At 32.5% G+C, this 17,963-nt stretch overlaps 1 protein-coding gene across 1 annotated transcript in view; it reads right to left on the bottom strand.

Annotated features, from left to right (window-relative positions):
- The window catches only part of LOC149417748 (C3 and PZP-like alpha-2-macroglobulin domain-containing protein 8), a 445,592-nt gene that overhangs the window by 179,723 nt on the left and 247,906 nt on the right, over positions 1-17,963 (bottom strand). The window contains exon 9 of the mRNA XM_089639401.1: positions 16,455-16,660. Coding sequence (XP_089495527.1) covers positions 16,455-16,660 — 206 coding nt within the window. The remainder of the gene's footprint in view (positions 1-16,454; positions 16,661-17,963) is intronic.

Genomic DNA, 17,963 nt, shown 5'->3' on the forward strand with positions numbered 1-17,963 from the left:
ATTTCTGGTCAACTTCAGGTTTTCGATGAATTTCGGTATATTTGTATGGACATCTTCATTCTGTTTAGTTCCGCCAAACTTTTTCTCCTCGAAGATTACTTATGTAACCAGAAAAAAACTCCGTAAGTTTAATATTTCACCACAAATATAGTTTGTATTAACTTTATCAAATAAAATTAAAGTCTTAATTTTTTTCCTGTGATTTATTTGTCCAGAGCGTTAAAATAAACTGACGTTTGAGTAAGTGAGTTACTGCGTTGAGGATTTTAGACAATTTGGGAGCGGAGGGTAATTAATGACAAAATTAAGCAAAGCAAAAGTTTTAGAGTTCATTGAATCAGAGTTGCTGAACCACAACCAAAATTAGTTTTTAGGTGTATGATGATAACCAAACAGCCCATCATCTTTTGTATATATTTGAACTCAAATTTGAAATCATTTATTTCATTCTCTCGGCATAAAACTATAAGGACGGGTGGTATCACATAATTTTTAATATATATAATTAACATAAAATAATTTTTCATCAAATTTCAAAGTTGATTTTCAAGTTCTCTGAAGGTTATATTCAAGTTATGTGATTATTTCAGTTTTGTGAAATAACTGGCCATTCATGAAATAAAAACAGAACTTGAATAGATACTTCAAAGAATTGAAAAACAATTTTGAAATTTGATGAATTGTTTAAATTCTGTCAAACAAACCATCCTCGAGTCAGAAATAAAAATAATGTTTAAATTAATATATCAAAACATGATTTAAAACTTTCTATTATTCTTTTATAATTATTCTTTATATCTACATTTCAAGACAGATTAAATTATTAACATTTGAAGCTAGTAATTGTATCAATCCTGAGGTAATCTGTATAAATACTAGTAGTAGTGAGGTTTGTTTGAGGTGTGCTGGTTAACACAATATACTGAGTGGCACTTGCCTCGGTTCACAATATAACATACATGTCCGCTCTGTAGTATACGTCCCCCCGAAGCTCATATTATGATAATGCAATTAATCTTCATGCATCAGGTTGGGGCCGTCTGCTAATCAAGGCACGTTGTGAGTTGAGCCGAATAACTTGGTTTATTATATCCATCAGCATTAATATACTACCACTAACAGAAATGTTTATATTAGGAACCTACGTCAAATAACTAGTTCGATCAAATTTATAGAAAAAAATATTAAGTTTCTGGAAATTTTATCCACCCGAGATTTTAAACACGACGTCCGAACAAATATTTGTGTATTTTTTTCTTTATTATTTTTAATTTTACTTAAACTAGGGACATTCTCGTATTATTATTTAACTCCGTATTTCATTCCAGTTAAATATAATGCATTCTTGGTTCGTCCCCAACTCCTTTAACCATTAAAACAAACTTTGAAATTATCAGAAATAGCTCTCGACTTCTTTTTGAGTTTCGCGAGCGCAAACATAAGCAGGCTGAATTCTTATATATTAAAATTATTGATATGAGTATATTTTATATTAAAACTACTATATATAGATATGAAAATCTAATATATTATATAGATATAAAATACAATAAAAAGTTTTTTAAATTGCTACGAATCGAACCCCAATCAACTGCTTGTAAGGCAAGATTGACCATTACATCACCAACTATAAGAACGGTGGCATAAATACATTATTTAAGTATAAAACATTACAATTAGGTATTTTTGAATTTTAAAATGTAACGTACATCAGATCCTAAATTATGTAATTTTATGTAGCGCACACCGATGGTCTGTATTCTTGACGAATCAGTTAATAATTTAAATAAGACAGTTAAATATTTTTTGTCAAAAATAATATCGCTTTACTTAGTTCTTCACCTTCACACAATCAGTTCCAAGTTAGAAAATTCAAAGAAAATGCGAGTTCATTAAACCAGGGTTACGCAGACACACAACTGAAATTTTTATATTTGAAGATTATCCAGGTACTCGTGTTAGATATAACGCTCAGATAGAATTAAATAATCAACAATTGTTAATTCCCTATTAGAAATATTCATGCTTGGTGAAAATTTATGCACACTTAAAATAAAACTTAAATTAGAAGTAAAGCATAAATTTTTATGTTTTTTAACTATGTATTTATTGATATTCTTATAAATTCGTATTCTTAAGTAAAAACAATTTACTTTTAATTATAAAATTTAATTGTACTGTATTTTTACCCGGAATGAAGTTCTCATTGGGAATAATGTAATATAAATATTATTTTGTAATATTATTTTTATATCACTTAAATAAATAAATACCCAAATTAAGAAGTGTATGAAAACATTATGGTTGGTTGCATTGAAATAAGATATAACCCCTTAAAATGATAGCAATCAATTACATAATGGGTAATCTGTTAAACTTCCATCCCATCCAATATATTTCCAGAGCCGTAAACGGTAAAGCCCGTGCGATGCATTAACGAAATTACCTAAACTGGTTCAGGAATAAGCCCAGCCTAGCGAGAGTTAATAAAAGCCATCTATTAGTAACAGGTCACGGTGCATTTTATTGCGGTGCTAAGCTAAATTTTACTGCAGTTTAATGTAAAATTTCAATATGTCGTTTTATACCGAATTTCGCTTTTGTGCAATACAAAAAAGTCGATGAAAAATGCTGACCTGGGTCAAATCGGTCCACTGAAACTCCAAAGTCGTGTATTAAATTCATGGATTTAAATACACGATTTTATTCAGCGCATCTACGAACGGCCTGAAAAAGAATTGTGGAATATTCTCTTTCAATATTATCAAAATGCTTTTTTCCATAGTTCGTAAAGTGTGCGTTTTTTACTACTTTATTAGTGAGAGCGTTTTTATTTAATGTTGCGAAAAACCTGAAAAATCGATTTCCTCCTCCTACTCGAAAATATTGTTTGTACGAAGATGGGGAGATAAGCCAAGAGGATTTAGAAGCTTTTGGCCGATTGGCTTCACACCGGAATAAGATATGATTTTTCGTTTGTTTTAGCTTTACATTTGTTCCACGCAGTAGGCCCTGTCTATGTCATCTTTGGGAATGCTGTGTGGAGGGTCTTTTTAGGAAAGGAAGGGGAGGAAGTTCTGGGAAGGAAAAAGGTATGAAGGTTGGGTAAGATTCTGGGGGGTCAGTGTGTCCAGGAGTGAGGGAGGAGTTGAGGAGAATCTTCCACTCCGGATCGTCCCGCAAAAATTTTACCATAATTATGAATTGTGAAATAATGCAAAATAATTCAATAAAACTCCGGGATTTAGAGCCTTACACTTCGACCAAGGAGACCGAAGGCCGTCTCTGTAGCTATTAAGAGTTCTGGTGGTTCCCGTTTTACAAGATATTGTGTTAGTCAAAGACGCTTTGAACAGATCCAACAAAGTTTTAATTATTTTTATTTTGGTAAACAAATGTTTAAGACAAGATTTTTTATGCATAGCACAAAGGGTAACAATTATTTTACATGCAATAATTATTCGCCTGAAACACTCATCCACATTGAAAAATCTCCTGATAAAAGATACATGACGCCAACGGGACTCGAACCCGTGTCCCTTCGATTTCCGGTCGACAGCTCTGACCACTGAGCTATGGCGGCTTATCTCTTATCCGAGAAATAATTCAATATATACTAGTGAAAAATGTAACAAGCAGTAATTGTTGAATGAAACACTAGTATATATTGAATTATTTCGCGGATAAGAGATAAGCCGCCATAGCTCAGTGGTCAGAGCTGTCGACCGGAAATCGAAGGGACACGGGTTCGAGTCCCGTTGGCGTCATGTATCTTTTATCAGGAGATTTTTTAATGTGGATGAGTGTTTCAGGCGAATAATTATTGCTTGTAAAATAATTGTTAAACAAAGTTTTGGTAGATTGCGTAAATGGATATTAAACGCTCCATAGCTCATAATGGAAATAATTTTACAAGCTGAAAATGACTTTATATCCCCCAAAGTAACACACACTTAAAAAGAACATAAAAAAAAACAATACCAGGAATTCAGAAACCAGTGCATTGACATTGTTAATGATTTTCGAGGTAGAAAAAATAACAAGTAAATTGCTTGTAATTTTGTAAAGATTTCATAACTCCTTCTTCTATTGTTGGTATGAAAACATAATGAAAGCTGTTGTGGGTTTCTTAGGAACACTTGTTAATTTCTACTCGTTGGATCGAGGTAGAATAACTCTGGTAGATAACTTATTCTTCCGACTGAATTTCTAAGTAAAATTTTCCATCCGAAAATAACATAAAAATAATAATATACGGTTTGACGTTTTGAAGAAGGGACCTCTAAAACATACTAATGATTCAAACTGTTCCGTGACGTGAAGACAAATAAGTGTTTTAACTAGTCAAAATCAAAAATACTAATTTTGGTTTTCAATCTCTCGATTTTCGGGTCAATTAACTCAAATCTGCTTTGAATTTAAATGTCATTTTCTAAATTGAAACTCACTATGTGAAAGATTAATGTAGATTTCTACGTAACTTTGTTATATTATTTTTACAGAAAATTAATTTTATTTTATTTTTCAAATTGGATTTTAACAACATCACATGATTTTTCACGGCTCTGCATTGGGTAATAATATAGGTTAGTGGAATTTATGGAATTAGTGGAATTACCATTTAGTGGAATCATGGAGTAACAATTCCCTTGAGTTGAGTACGAGAGCCAATTATGGAAATAAAATAATAAAAACAAAAAATAATGAACCACGGTGAAGTTTTCGATATCTAATGTTTCTAATGGTAACGATATCTAATGGTACCTCTTTAACTTTCCACCCCCTAGTACATTACGGGCGTGCAAATGTTAAAGGAACAAAAACACCAATCGAGTAAATGATTAAAATGTCAACCTGTTTCATTGTAAATGATTTTTCCTTCTATTGAATTCCAATTTGGATAAAAGATGAGTGGCGCGGGGCGGGGAGATCGAGTACGTCGTGTTCACCGGGTAAGCTAGGAAGATTTGGTTCATCGCACAAACGTTCAAATTACAAATCTAGCTGGCCAAATTTTGACCACATTCAAGTCTCATTTTAATCCTTAAAAGGCTTCCCAAACGCCATAAATAAGGAGGTATCTTTGAAAAATAACACTTTTCTAGAAATAGCGTTACCATAAAAACGTAACATAATCTACGTTTATCTCCGAGGCCTGGTCGTTGACCTCAATACTAATAATTGTCGATCTGAAATGATCGCCCGGTTTATTGATATATTTAGAAAAAAATCTACGAAACGTGCTTTATTCAGCTTGCTTAGTTCAGCAAAGTTTACCGATAAAACTATTTTAATATAATAATACCATATTATTTATGAGTTGAATTTCTTAAAAATCTGGAAAATATAAACATTTTAGGATTAAAAAAAATAATTGAATTATTAGCATATTATTTATTCTTATTCATATACCGCACACCTGAAACTACGCTGCTGTTAGTCAAATTTCACTGATTTCTATTTTAAATTCTGATGAACTGTCATAGATGTACAGTAAAATAGAGCTGCGAACGCAAACTGAAACACACATATCAAAATATTGAATAGTTGTGAATGTGTGATAAACGTCACAAGAACTAAATATCGTATGGAAGATACGCTCACTCAATGTCGCTTGAAGTAAAACCACCATTCAGAATTGATCTATACTTCCAAACTTCCTCTTCTCATCTCTTTCCTCTCCTCTCTACCTGAAGTCTCGGAGGATGCCAAAGTCTCACTGGCTCCAAACGGTTGCGAACAGCTGGAACTCTTGTGCGGTATTCATGAAAAAAATAATAATATGACGGTTACAGCACTATTAATTGGTTTCACAACAGTGTTCAGCTAAATGAGCGATTCGGACCATTGTGCGTCGGAGAGATCGGCACAAAGCGCCCCCTGGATCTGCGTTCACTCTATTATATCAAAGTTTAATTCCGCTTCCGCCATTCATCAAGCGACACTGTATCCGGAACCGGATGAGAACACAAGGGATAAATAAGCCTTTGGTAATTCCGTTTGATTGAGGCTTTGGGAACGAGGAGGCGAAGAAAATTACTCACGATAAAAACGCTAAAAGTACGCAAATAAAATCTGTCGATTTTTCTCCGGGCTGCTACGTCAAAAGACTATAAAAACACAAGAAGATTGAATGCTCAAATTCGTTTACGTTTTTCATTGGACCGTGAGTTAATGTTAAAATATTTTCCTGTAACTGACAGGAGTTTAATAAAACCATTTATTTATATGCCGGAAGAGACACAAATCATTTTTCTTTTTATTGATATGGCGTGCGTGATTTTAGAAATAATATGAATATATTATGTTATATAAAATACTACCTAAGTATCTGCACAAAACAGGTATAAAGTTGTCTCTCACAGCAAAATACTACCTAGGTATCTGTACAATACAAATATGTTACTATAGCCTTCTTGTAACTATATTCCGTGCAGTTGAACACATCTACAACTGCATGAAATCTAGGTAATTTTTATATCAATGCGAGTATTTTCAGCCCATAAACTAACTCCCGCCGTTTTGAATGTATCATTGAACTTTCCATAAAGCCAAACTTAAAATTATTCATGAACTGCTCGTTCGTAGATGGTGCTAATTTAATTACTCTAGGAAAAAGCCTTTTTTGTAATTTTTGCTTTAAAATATTAAAATGAATCGTTTCTTTGCTCTTAGTAGATAAAGTGTGTGAATATGAATACAAAACCCCATTATTTCAAGAAAGGCATACAAATACAATATTGGATTATATCACCCACCCATTTTTTGAACATTTTTTTTTTTACTCACTGTTCATAAAATAGCTTATTTATTCCAATATATCGATAATTAAATGAATGTAACAAAAGTAATTTATTTATATAAAAAGTGTCGGTGTGTTTGTGGCGAAAGGGCAGGCGGGCGGTGTGGATTTGTTTTTTTTAAATAAATCTATGTTTTTATAGTAAGAGTTTTGTTCTGAAATGTATGTAATTTCGTAAACTTGACCTTCATAAAAAGAAGAAAATTTTGAAAATCTCTCTGCAAAGCCAGAGCAAACGCCAGAGACTTCAGCTAGTTAAAAAAATTCAAAATATATAAAAAAAAATACTAAGGGTTGTTAATAGCACCGCCCCGGTAGGTGAAGGTAGCACGAAAATTAAGATACGATAAAATACCAGTAAGATTTTCAATCTGTAGAATATAGAACTGTCTTGTACTCCTTGTACAATATTCATTGTTATTTATTTCGAATTTGATCAATTTCTTCATAATGATCTTGTTCATATAGTTACAGATTATATAAAATAATAATGTTAGCGGAACAAAATCTTAGAAATTTCTCATTTAAATTTTATTTCTCATTTAGAATAAATGAAGATATCAATGGACTTGAATTTATTTGTTTTATGTAGCCTTTGGACTGGGGAATTAATAAAATAGTTGGTTTTAGATAAATGCACATTGAACAACTCAAGAAGTCTCGTGTTACGATTTGGTACTCGGAACGTTATTAGCATAGTTATAACAGATGCAACAATTAAACCATTAACTAATTTGAATAAAAGTACCGAATCGCTCATGGTTCCTCTGTAAGTCAGTGTAATCAAGAAATTTAATTAAATTAACATAAATAATTTTTAATTAATTAATTTACATAGTATATTGAAAATATTAAGACGTACTTGCGAGACAAAATGTCTTTAGTTTTCTATATATATGTTTCATGTAGATTAGGCTTACATATTTGTCCTATTTACTGATTATTTGAAGAATCATTTGTTCAAACGCTTGGGGAATATTATTTAATGTGTAATAATAATATCATTTTGTATCTCCCTATATTAATTTGTAAGTTTGATCACTGTTTATTTTAATAATATTGCTTTAAGTAAGATTGTATACACAACCGCCCTTCTTAATTAGAATCACTCTCAGAGTGTTATTATGTATGGGTAGTTTTAAGTGGGAAAAGCGCCGTTGAATATATCATCAAATGAAGATTTATTTTGTTCGGATTATATATTATACTCTTACTACAGCTTTTCTCAAAAACGTTGTGTAAATATTATGCGACGCATAAGGTCAGAACAGTGAAAAACTTGACTTATTACCAAGGCGTTTTGTTGATTATAACGGTTTTAAACCAGGCTCGAGGCCGGCTTTAACACACCAACGTTGAACCGGGCGTGTAAGAATCTAATTAGTTAGACGGTTAGAGTAAACCACATTTGTTGTAAAATATCACTTATTTGAGTTTTCAAGGTTGTTTTGAGTAAATTTCGTGCGTGTGTACGTTCAATAACAGCGAATCTTAATTTTAATATCAAAATTATAAGTTTCACATAAGAAACAGTACAAAAATAGAAAAATTATCTTAAATGTAAGTTTCCTATACAAAAGAGTACAAACAAAGGAAGATTTAGTAGAACAAACAAGATGAAACAAAAAAAGAAACAGACAGGGATATACACATAAGCACAAAGCCAAGGTAGGAATTTGCAAGAACGTACTTACCCACGAATACATTGGTAAAAATAGATTACGCTCGATTACAAATACAGGGAATAAAAGGAGAGAAAGAAACAAGATGAAATACAAAACTACAAAAATTACGTATTTACATACATTTTGCATTGAATTTTACATCGAATGTCAAGCGAAAATTTTTCTCACTAAATATTATAAATCTTTACAGAATGTTCAACTAAACTGATGCTATATTGTATAGCCTCCAGGGAATATGTGTTCTAAAAAGACGAAGCATATTTCGGATATTTTTTTTACGTCTGATTGAATTACCGATAACTTACGAGTAGATAAGTAATTTTTGAAAATAACATCAAAGTGGTTTGGAGTAAAAGCTCGAAGAAGGCTATTAAATTACATGCAAGATCTAATATCATCCATATTAGTAAGCGGGGAATGATAAGCGGATTATTCGTTTTCATCGCGGGCTCAACCATCAACTACCTTCACCACTTCTCCCATCTCTTTACCGCAATTTACTACTAAATTAGGAAAAATGTTGAATCTTTCATACTAATTATTTTCTGCTCATATTTTCAAGGAAATTATTGAATATAAACAAAAAAGCATATGGTCGACAGATTGTCTCAGGGTGTAGGTAGATGTGGGCATACGGTGTGCGTGACCTTTCCATTTTATGATTGCTCTGATCAGAATACTGTATTTATAATACTAGTGGTTAAAGAATACAGCTTTAAAATTATCAAGTGAAGCAAATGCATCACTTTGAAAAAATACCGCTCAGTGAAAAACGCGTGAAAAATGTGTAAAAAAACCAGAATGCAAAAGTACAAACATCCATAGAGGTAAAAATAAACACCCACATCTGCCATATTACAATAAAATATTTTTGTCAATTGCAACGTAAATCAAAAGGTGAATTGCATAGCAATCACCCCAGTACATTCTGAATAACATGTCAAATATAATAGTAAAATTTTTATTAGAGATTATTTTAGTATGCTAAGTACCTTTTAAGCAGCTTTTTTCATGTGCATATACATATACAGGTGTATCAGTAGGTACCCGAAGAATTTTAGCAAGCGATTCATGAACATATTTGGAGTAAAAATTATAGATTTCATTTTGCTGTCCGATGATTTTATTTATATTAAAAACATGTTTTTTATCACATTCATTATTATTTTTTTTTGCAATTTTATTTTTTTGTAAATTGTGACACAGGTTAATGTAATCTTTGGTTATCACAATAACGGAATTTTGTTAACGATTTGCATAAATATTAGCTACTTTCGCAAAAAAATTGTTGGTAAAATGTGTATTTTTTGATAATAAAAAAATATAATTATTACTGCCAAGAACTTCTGACCTGAATCCCTTCACAGCCTGCTTATAGTAGAGTAATATATTTGGAGATAGAGGAAACGACAAAACATAAAAAGACGTTCATTAGGAAGAACGTTCAGATGAAAGGCTCGGAAGGCAGGTGACAAAAAGCGGACCAGTGACGGTGTCAAATAACTGGTCCACTCAGTCTGATTGCTTTTAATTTAAAGCCTCTCTCTTTCAATCCACTAGCACCTTCAACTGTTTCTACCCTTTGTAAAGTCAATGGACGCTAAATTCAGAAGGTCATTTGACACTTTGAGAATTGTGTGAGAATCGCGCCGTATTGCTAATGCTAAAAAATAAGTATCATTTTTGGGCTGATTATATTACCTATCTTTTTTGTGTCTAGTTATTATTTGTCTCTTGAGTAAGATATTACAACTTTGTAATGTTTTGTACCTATAAAGTATTATGTATTCTTCGGCTGAATAGGTTTTTAAATTTTGTGTATCTATTTTGATAATAACTGAGATTATATGGCTAGTAAGTGAACACGGTTCTAGGAAGCTACGATAACGCCAATTGAAGAATTTAATCCAACCTAAGCGAATCGAGTTAATTTTCATTTGCGGTACCAAAAGGTTTAATGATTAATAAAAGTTTCACTATTAGTAAGGACGTAGCTAAAATAAAATAAAAAGAATTAATCGGCCATCGCCAATTGTCATAAGATTTTTGAACTTCTCAGGAAGGTCAATGAAATTGATATTACATCCAGAAAAAAAAAATTAAAAAAATCTATCAATTCAGCTGATAAAAGGAAAAATTGTGCCTGTTGTTGGCATACAAACACGACTACAAATACACTTCTATGGGTTTCTCTTCTGCGAACATATATACAGAAGCCTTATTTAGAACAAACACATTTTTTCTTCCTGGAGAAAACACAGATGTATACTGTATGGGACAAGTAGAGTCCGCACAAATACTATATATTCAACAGGTCACCGGCACAAATGGACACCTTGATCCCAGAGTTTTTCAGCTAGAGTCTAGCTTGTAATGGCAGCAGGACTTTTGTAAGAGCAGTATACATATATTCAATAAAATAACCCGAGTACTGTCGGATGAGAAATGACTGCTTGTGCCAATCGCTCCTCTATTTATTGGGAAAAAATTATCATTATAAAGATTTTTAGAATATGGATAATTCTTTTAATAGTGGCGATCATCTTTATGTCCTCACAGAAATTCTTGAGATAGCAGAGTTGAGAACAAGGGACATTATTTTCAAATGATAAGGCCGAAAATTCATTAAAATTAATTGCATTGCGCGTAACTTGTGTAAACGAGATAATACTTGAAAGTGTAATATGCTACATGATAGTATCGTATATACAGTATTTAGATATGATAAAATTTTATCAAAGATGTGTCGTCGTAAAAATGTGAGATAATCAATTATGTCTATCACGTTTGATATAAATATACAGTAATTAACAAGACAATATTATAAAAATAAGTTTTTTTTTATGGGTACATTTTCTAATGAAAGTAGTGCACGTATCAAAGAATATGTAGGAATCGGAACGCTAAAACATTATTTGACTGGCAAACTTTTGGAGCAAACCCGGCCATTGACAATATGTACAAAAGAGGTTTTCATTTGCAGGGACGTGCAGTTTGCACATTGCACTGTGCCGAAAATGTTAGTTTTTCATTCCATTATGACGAACTCAACCCTGACAGTAGGTAGGTCCATTCCTAGTAGTAGTAGTAGTAGTACCATTCCTCTTTACCCTTACTGATCAAATAATATACTTGTGTTTTGTTGACATGCCTGCCATACAACCACCCCTGGCATTCGTTACAACATACGCAATATTACGTTTTCTGTCACAGTCAATTATTATCTTCTCGGTTGTTTGTTCCTTTATCATTTCTAATTATTTTGTTGGTTATGTTTTCGTAAACATAACCAACAAAACATCGGGATATTTAATTTGATAAGCATAAGAATATTTTTTTAAGGTTTGTACAGCGCCGTTTTTGGGAAAAGCCACCTTACGGGCGTTTATAATTGGTTATTGAAATTATGTTGTCAACCATCGGATGAAAACAGGTAGGTCTTTGGAAAATAAACTAAAAGTCATTCAATCATCTAATGGAATAATTTCATGTTTAGTTTATGGATTAATTATTTATTTTAATCAGAATTGTGGTGTTATATTGTTATTATTTGGTTTGTGCCATTATTAGTATAAGCTTTTGGTATTAATATAATTAGTACTCCAAGAGAGATTACTTCGTTTATTATTAATCGAGTACAAAGATTACGGATACGTGGTTAGTAGGTAAGAGTAGAGATGTGGGAGGGAGATCAATCTAAAACATAACATAAACATACTGTAATATATCTGTCTCGCTCTACGCTCTCAGAGTCAAGTACATGACTTTATTGTATCACAGATAGCATTAATGTTTCTCCCCATAACATCATTGAGTCGCCCCCAAATAGCAAATAAATAATTAAGACCCCGCATTCGTATTTTCTACTAAATTTAAATGTAACACAATTCCCTTTAACGCCAAGTTTTTAAGTTTAAAAAAAAACACATCTTATTTTTGAAGATAATCGGTAAAGTAAACAAATAATAAAAAATCACGGTAAATTTTTATATATATATTTGCTGAGTTGAAACAGTAATTATTTGAAATTCCTCAATAGAAAAAGAATCGCTAAGTATTCCAAAAATATTTAAAAAATAGATTGTTTTTATGTTATTGAACATGTGTTATGTAGATATGTAAAAAAAGTTAATTTAAATGGAACATGTCTTATGTTCCTAGAAATTTTTGATTCTTTGAAGTCTATTGTTTGCTTTATTAAATACTTTCGCGTATTAATTATCTTATTATTTGTTGTAATGTTAGCGTGCTCCCTCTAACATTAGTATTATTTACATATCTCCCTTTTAAACCACATTCTTCTTTTTTTTGAACGCTTACTACGGAGCCGTAAAATTAAGTTTATTATAATATTACATTAAAGGATTACAACAATTTATTAAAAAAAGCAAAACGCATGCATTATCCGTCACAAAATATTTCCTACATTCTTTTGCCCTTTTGATGCAAAAGTACATAGCTTTTTTAAAAACACAAATACTTCGCCTTTTTCCAGATGCCCACTGTGATCCAGAAGAATGTGTAGATACTATCTTTAAACTGCTTCTTCAAAAAGTCGCGGAGTAAACAAATCGCAAAGAATCGCAAACTAGGCACTTCTGCTTTTAGTCTCATAATCAACCCCGTAACGTGAAAAAAACGAGCCAATAGCAAATAACAGATAATCCCAAAAAGTGTGACAAACACATATGTATATACCGATTGGAAAAAAAATGATGTAGCTGATGTAACATAAGTGAATTACAAAAAACCTAGGTTAGGTTAGAGATACTCTGTATTATTTATACTATTGATTATGGCAGTGGTTAGTGATAAATATGATTTAAAAGTTGTATTGTAATTAGTAATGATATTATGTACGTATGTTATATTGTAATTGAACATGAACATCCAGTTGAAAAGCTGCTTAATTGCAATTTAACGGGATTGTACTTTGAAAAACAAAATTTAAAAATAAAATTGATTTTTATATATAATTTGTACACACGAATACAACATATATGAAAACATCATAAGTACATGAACACCGTACAAGATAAAATAATGAACTGTGCACCATTTCAGTAAAGATTGAAAGTGGTAAAAGAAACATAGGCCACGAGGGTGTGCACCCATACAATATCCCGATAGCGTGAGAACAGTAAATATATTGAATATAAATTTTTTTCTTCCTTCCAAATACAAAAATCTGTATAGATTTTAATTTTGTAATTTTTTTTACTTTCTAACCTAGTTATATTATTTTTTTCGCAAATGTACACTCCTCTTTAAACAAATATTAAAAAAATTAAAAAAGCAAAATTAAAATGTTTTTATATAAGTTGGTAATAAACAATAATATTTGGATATTTTTAATGTGTCTTTTTATGTTAAGGCGATGCACTACGTCGTGTAATATTTTAAATTGAGCCGCTATCAATAACAACCCTCACGTAGACGGCGATAAGGTTTAAATTCCTGCTTAACACCATCCGCCTGTTTTGATTTATTCAAAACAAAAACATGGCCAAAAAGTTCCTTTTATTTTATTTTGTGGATGTTCAGGCATAAATATTTAATTTTTTTTCGATCATTTTATAAATAACTTAATTTTTGCCACATTACACAATAAAATTATAACCGAAAATGGGTTTGTACGTAGGAGATTTTGAACTTTAAAGCAGTTTTCATGGGCCTTATACATTATTTTTTTTGGGCTTATAAAAAGACTTACCTAAAAAATACTCGATTATTTCAAAGGCCAAGATGTATTCTACTCGCAGTATTTAATTAAAGCATCTGAAACATTTCTAGGCGACCAAATTTTCAAACCAAAAACACATGATTTTGCATTACTACGTACGGCATCGCCTTAAGAAGGTGAAATATGTATACTTCTTTAAACTTAAAATTTTTTTTTTTAAAAACAGTCCAGTGAGCAACGCTTTTTGGCAAAGTCAATAGTTGTTTTATACGGGTATATCCGTTTAATTTAAACTCAACCAGCAATTATACTCGCAACACTAACTGCAGGCCTCCTTCTGTAAACTCACACCACTACAGTGTACAAATGTACCGGATTAATGGCGCCGTGCGCAGTACTAACTACAGTTCCGGATGTATGCAAATGTCATGTTATTTCGGCGCTTTATAAATCCGCCTTTGTCCGCGAGGCAATTGGAAATTTCTGAACTAGCCACCAGCGAGTTCTCAGTCCGGCTGGGTGATTTATGAGTTCTACAAAACATAAATAATACAAATATTACGGATATCTGCGCAGTGGAGCCATTGTGTCATTTTCGTATTATGTTCCATTTGGGTCATAGGCGTGATATTTATTCAATGGAATGACCAAGCCGCACATTTCAATTTAAACATTTCAAATACAAATTTCAAGTGTTCTATTTGGATTACGAACCACAATTCAATTGAATTAAGGATCTAACTGAATACTAATATTGTGAAAATCAGGAAAATGATACATCATCATAAAGTCATCATTAAAATCACGAGATATTAAAATTGTAATCTAGATAATTGCAGGTTGATTGAATAGTTCAGAACCTTTAAAAGTCACGAAAGCTGACCTAACTTGTCAAGATTAACCATAAGAAATTTAATTAAAAGAATATTATTGAAATTCGGAAAAATATTATAGTGATTTCTTTAGCCAACGTTTCGGACGGCATTCCAGTCTCCATCATTATTCTAGAAGCAATTACATATCTGCTCTGATGATGGACACTGCAATGCTGTCCGAAACGTTGGCTTAAGAAGGAGGTAGCGCAACATGGCATAATACCCCAAAAACAAATATTATACTTTTGGCCGTGAAAATCTCAAATCATACCTTCGTAAAAACATTTCAAACATAGAACTAAAATAAGTATACCATAGGTAGAAAAATTTATCGCCTTACTGAATTTTTGATTCATTAACAGTTTCAATTTTGAAAATGACATTAAAAATAATTTACTGTTAAAATATAATATTATAGGTAGGTACTTGAGTTAGTCGGAAAATCTTATGTACATTGAAGACATCAATTTTTTAAATGTGAATACAGCACAGGAGTCCCCAACTTCTCCAAACTGTCTGGCCAGTGAGACTATAGCATCCCCATATGAAGTATGTTGTGAGGCTGAAGGTAGTAGAGAGGGGGAAGAGTTGGGGAAGAGGAAGTACCTGGCTATTCAGATCTGGTCACCAAACACGACTAAAGTTTTTCAATTCTAAAGTTTGACACGATTTCTAACCTGAATGGTGGTCTTACACCCGAGCGATACTGAAAGTATCTTCCACTCCGGAACGTGCCGCAAATATTCTATATTATTATTGAAAATTATTAAATTGTGAAATAATACAAATTAATTAAATATAATTCCCGCGCCATGATTTGAACCTGCGACCTCTGGATTGCTAGTCCATACCACACTTTTAGGTATTTTCTGATCAGTTATCGCCACGATTCATCATTTATTCATTTTACACTATATGTAGATGTAAACCAATTTCATCATTTCGTATTAGTTGCTTTTATATTGCTATTTGTGTGTGTAATTGAATACAATTCCTAAATTACTTACAAGTATGGCATCAAATACATTATTCATTATATCTCAGTAAGGATCATGGTACGTTTTTAAGAGGATAAATTGATGGTTATGAAATCAAGGACCATTCAAATTTCCATGGCTTTTTTAAAGAAACTATTAGCGATTCACAAACAAAAATTAGAAGCCGAAAAAAAATCGGTCGCATTGATTATTATGATCGAAAGATTCTTCCCGAACTAAATGCTATCTAGATAGTGTATTGGATAAATACATCCATTGGTCAAATACCAAGACAAACCTCACCCGATGAATTCGGACACCCCTGTGAAGTCGCCAAACGTTGCAAACCACTTGGGGTGACCAATGTCGTTGGTTATCAAATAAACGGTTTACAGGGATGAAAATAGAAAATAAAAAAGTAATTGTTTTTACCTGTAGTTGAACCTGCAGACGGCGCTTCCGTCGAATGAGAAGCCAGGTCTGGCGGGACCGCCCCACTTGATAACAGCGCCCCCGGGGGCGGCGGGCGCGCGCCGCTCCGCCCAGTGCGTGGCCTTGCCACCCGTCACCACGGCCATGTGCGCGTCGCGGTCGCAGGGGCACGTCGACAGCACGGTGGCCACTGCGTGCGATCCGACCTGCACACAATAAACAATATATCATATACGTATCAATAGTCTTGCAGCTGAGAGCTCCGATGTAACCTCTATTCTTGTTACACGCGTTTTTGATAAAGCGGGAGGATTACAGCGGAGCTACTTTCGATTTACTAAAATCAGACGCAACAAATGAATATTATGTGCAATAAATCAGGGTTTGATGAAACCCATTTTACGCTTCTAATAACTCTTTGTATAAAAGAAAACACTTCAATTGTTTTGAGAAACTGTTGGATTTATATCAAATTGTTAAGTTTCAACAACTTGATCTACGTGCATTACTTATTTTTTAAACTATATTTATTTTTACAGCAACATTAATACGTGCAAATCAACGGTGTTATTTAATATGTACATCTTTTAAAGAAATAGTAGTGTAAACCTAATATTTGAAAACTAAATAATGTTCCATCAAAGAGTCAAAAGTCACATTATTAAATCCTTATTTGACAGTGACCAACAGCAAATATTATTTTTGGAGTAACTTTGAGTAAAATTCAAATTGTATATTTAATAATTGAAGCACTATTAAGAATTTTGACGCTTTTTTCTTCAGGTAAAGTGGTAAAACGAAAGGATAGAGATGAACAAAATAATTTCACTGATTCCTTTTTTATGTTTAACTTATACTAGTTACTTGAACCCAATGAAAATGGTTGCAAAATTTAATCATTGAAGAAAATATAAGCGATTTGCAAACAATAATGTGAAACAGAAAAATCAGAAAAAGGTTCGGTCGCATCTGGAAATTGAACCCAGGACCTCAGCCTTGCTGGAGCTTTGCTCCTTCATTGAGCTAATTTCACCCTATCCCCGTCGGTTATATTTAACTGCATCATACTTCGACTCAGAGCTGCCAACATAAAACTTTATGCATATTTTTATTGGCTGTTGTTGTCTTTATGTATGATAGCAAGATTCTACCCGAACCAAATGCAATCTAGATAGTGTCTTGAATCGCGCCATTTAAGCGAAGAGGACGGAACTCCAAAAAACTCTGTCTCGGCACACATTCCTTGCTTCGGTCATATTCATACACCGTCTCATACATTACACATCACACATCCTTCTGTTATTTCGACTCTTGGCATGACCCGACTCAAGAATTTGGTTAATTTAATCGTGTTATGACTTACACAGGCGTCCCCGAACTCTCCTATCATTCACATTAGCATCACATATTCTCCTTATACTCCTTTCATCGTTCATCTGCTCTACATCCAAGCGTCATCACATCAGCCTTGCATCTAGACATTTTCACATTAAATTTACAAAAACAAGT

This window comes from Hesperophylax consimilis, chromosome 14, assembly GCF_061612785.1.
Source record: "Hesperophylax consimilis isolate HC1 chromosome 14, BYU_Hcon_1.0, whole genome shotgun sequence".
In the NCBI taxonomy this organism is placed as follows: Eukaryota; Metazoa; Arthropoda; class Insecta; order Trichoptera; family Limnephilidae; genus Hesperophylax; species Hesperophylax consimilis.